The 2,544-nt window shown below is 32.5% G+C and overlaps 1 protein-coding gene across 1 annotated transcript; it reads right to left on the bottom strand.

The window, feature by feature from the left end:
• Positions 1-537: 537 nt before the first annotated feature.
• On the bottom strand, positions 538-1,489 carry LOC127746555 (zinc finger BED domain-containing protein RICESLEEPER 1-like). Its single transcript, XM_052260161.1, has 3 exons — positions 1,117-1,489; positions 705-1,035; positions 538-628 (listed from the first exon to the last, which is right to left on the bottom strand). The coding sequence occupies exons 1-3, from the start codon at positions 1,480-1,482 to the stop codon at positions 558-560; spliced, it is 768 nt and encodes a 255-aa protein (XP_052116121.1). The 5' UTR covers positions 1,483-1,489; the 3' UTR covers positions 538-557.
• Between the last annotated feature and the right edge of the window lie 1,055 nt (positions 1,490-2,544).

Here is a 2,544-nt window from a genome sequence, read left to right as displayed (position 1 = left end):
GTTTTCCTGATGAATTTTTGGATCAAGCATTGAACAAATAGGAAAGCTTTCTTTGGGCTTATAGTAACAAGATTTATTCTGGCCCAACTTCTATTATAGCCATTCAGCTAGTGGTGTCAATATGTTAGGCCCTATAGGGCTTTGGCCCTACTTTATAGGGCCAGAAGAATAAAAAGCCCTTTAACTAATAGGGTCAAATTTTTAAAAAGCCCTCAGGGCCAAAAGCCCTCATGGGCCAAAAGCTCTAGGGCCAACCCATGGGTTACCTAAATCTTTTTTTTTTTACATTCTCTATTTCAATAACATATAAAACTTATTAAAAGTCATTAGTTTATTTTATCCCTTTATCATTTTTATGCGTAAAAATAAAAAAATTAAAAAATAAATGTTAATAATGTACATTGATCATATTAAATCCAACTTTTAACTATATATAGCAAGAAATCAAACATAGCATTTACTGTCTCATCACCCTTTTTCTTACTCTCTAGTATTTACCATCAATAATGTCTCTAGAAAATCAAAATAAAGTTGACACAAAAATTCATCATCTAAAATTATGAATGTTGAGGGGGATGCATCGTTTCTGTTGACACTTCTTCTTCATGAATTTCACCAATTTCATCATCTAAAATCAACCAATTAAAAAATAGTTAGAAATTTAATTTAAAATATTATTTGAAAAAAATAGCATAAATATTTACCATCATGATTTGGAACAAATCCACGTAACCAACTCCTTGTGCAAATAAGCATTTGAACATGCGCATGAAGAGTGGAACTTCTATATTTTGTTAAAACACGTCCACCAATACTGAATGCAGACTCAGATGCTACCGTAGTGATGGGAATACTTAAAACATCTCTGGCCATAACTGACAGAGTGGGAAACCTATCCTCATTAATCTTCCAAAAATTCAGCACATCATACTTCAAATCATCTTCATTGGTGTGAATCAAACCTTCTTTTAGATAAATCTCTAATTCATCTTTATCCTTGGAAGTTTGGGTTTCACAGTCAAATTCTCTGAACTCCTAAAAGATATAGTATAAAGATTATTTAAGTAACGAATAAACATAATAGGAGAAAAATAATACTATATTAAAATTAAATACCTTCATCACCATTTTGCTCTTCTTTGTAAGCCTTCCTTCTTCAGGTGACATAGGAGATTGATTACTACTTTGAGAAATTGTTGAACCACCAAAAGTATTTATGTACTCTCCATACAACCTTTTAAATTTCTCCAATACTTCATTTGCCTTCAATTCAAAGGTTGAAGGATCTAGTTTTTTGTAACAAAACCTCAAGAACTTTAACTTTAATCGAGGATCAAGAATTGCCCCAAAAGCCAAGACAGTGCTATAATCCTTCCAATATTTATCAAACTTCATCTTCATTCTGAAAGCCATGTTCATAATAACAACATCATCACAAGTTTGATTGTCTTCCAAAAGACATTCAATTTTCCAAACTTGCATAAAATACAAATTTGATGTTGGATATGATGAACCCGAAATGAGATTTGTAGTTTCATAAAATGGCTCTAAAAATTCACACATTTTTTTGCTAAGCTCCATTCTTCATTTGTCGGACAATCTTTATAAGCTCCATCTACAACACTAAGGATGTCAAACACTTTTTCAAGTTTAATTGCACTTTCCAACATCATATATGTAGAATTCCATCGAGTTGGAACATCTGATTTTAGACCAACACCTTCTTCAATTTCTGCTTGCTGCACACAATCTTTAAATTTCATCATTCTCCCATCAGAAGCTTTCACATATTTCACACTCTCTCTTATTTTAAATAAAGCTCCAGCAGCCACCTTTAACCCTTCTTGCACAATCAAATTTAAAATGTGAGCGGAGCAACACATATAAAAATATTCTCCATCGCAAAGCAAACTATTCTGCTTACGTAGATGAGTTTTTAAGATGTTTTGCATGTTGTCATTTGCAGAAGCATTATCTAAAGTAATAGAGAATACTTTCTTATCAATACCCCATTGCTTCAAAGAGTTAAATAAGACTGCTTCCATATCGGTTCCAGTATGGGGAGGAATCATTCGACAAAAATTCAAAATCTTACTCACTAGTCGCCAATTCTCATCAACAAAATGAGCTGTCAGACAAATATATCCTTCAGTGGTAGATGCTGTCCACACATCAGATGTCAAACAAATTCTATTAGGTATCCTAGACATCTTCTGCCTCAATTTCTCTTTTTCTGTTGAATAAATCATTTGAAGATCTGAAACTAAAGTGTTTCTAGAAGGCATTATAATCGTTGGACTAATGTAATTAATCCAATCTCTAATACCCTCATACTCAACAAAGCTAAACGCAAGATCATGTTTTGCTATAGCCTGAGCGAGTTTTTTTCTATGAACATTCTGATCAATTTTAGTTGGCAAACCCTCTATATCATCATCAAATCTAATATTGAGGGGTATAGATTTACAAGAAACTATATGACGACTCAGATGAGAAGTCCCGTAACCATTCTTAGTTTTTGGATTTTTTCCAATTTTGTATTCA

Source organism: Arachis duranensis, chromosome 4 (genome assembly GCF_000817695.3).
Source record: "Arachis duranensis cultivar V14167 chromosome 4, aradu.V14167.gnm2.J7QH, whole genome shotgun sequence".
NCBI classification, from domain to species: domain Eukaryota; kingdom Viridiplantae; phylum Streptophyta; class Magnoliopsida; order Fabales; family Fabaceae; genus Arachis; species Arachis duranensis.
This window is presented reverse-complemented; position numbering and strand designations above follow the sequence as displayed.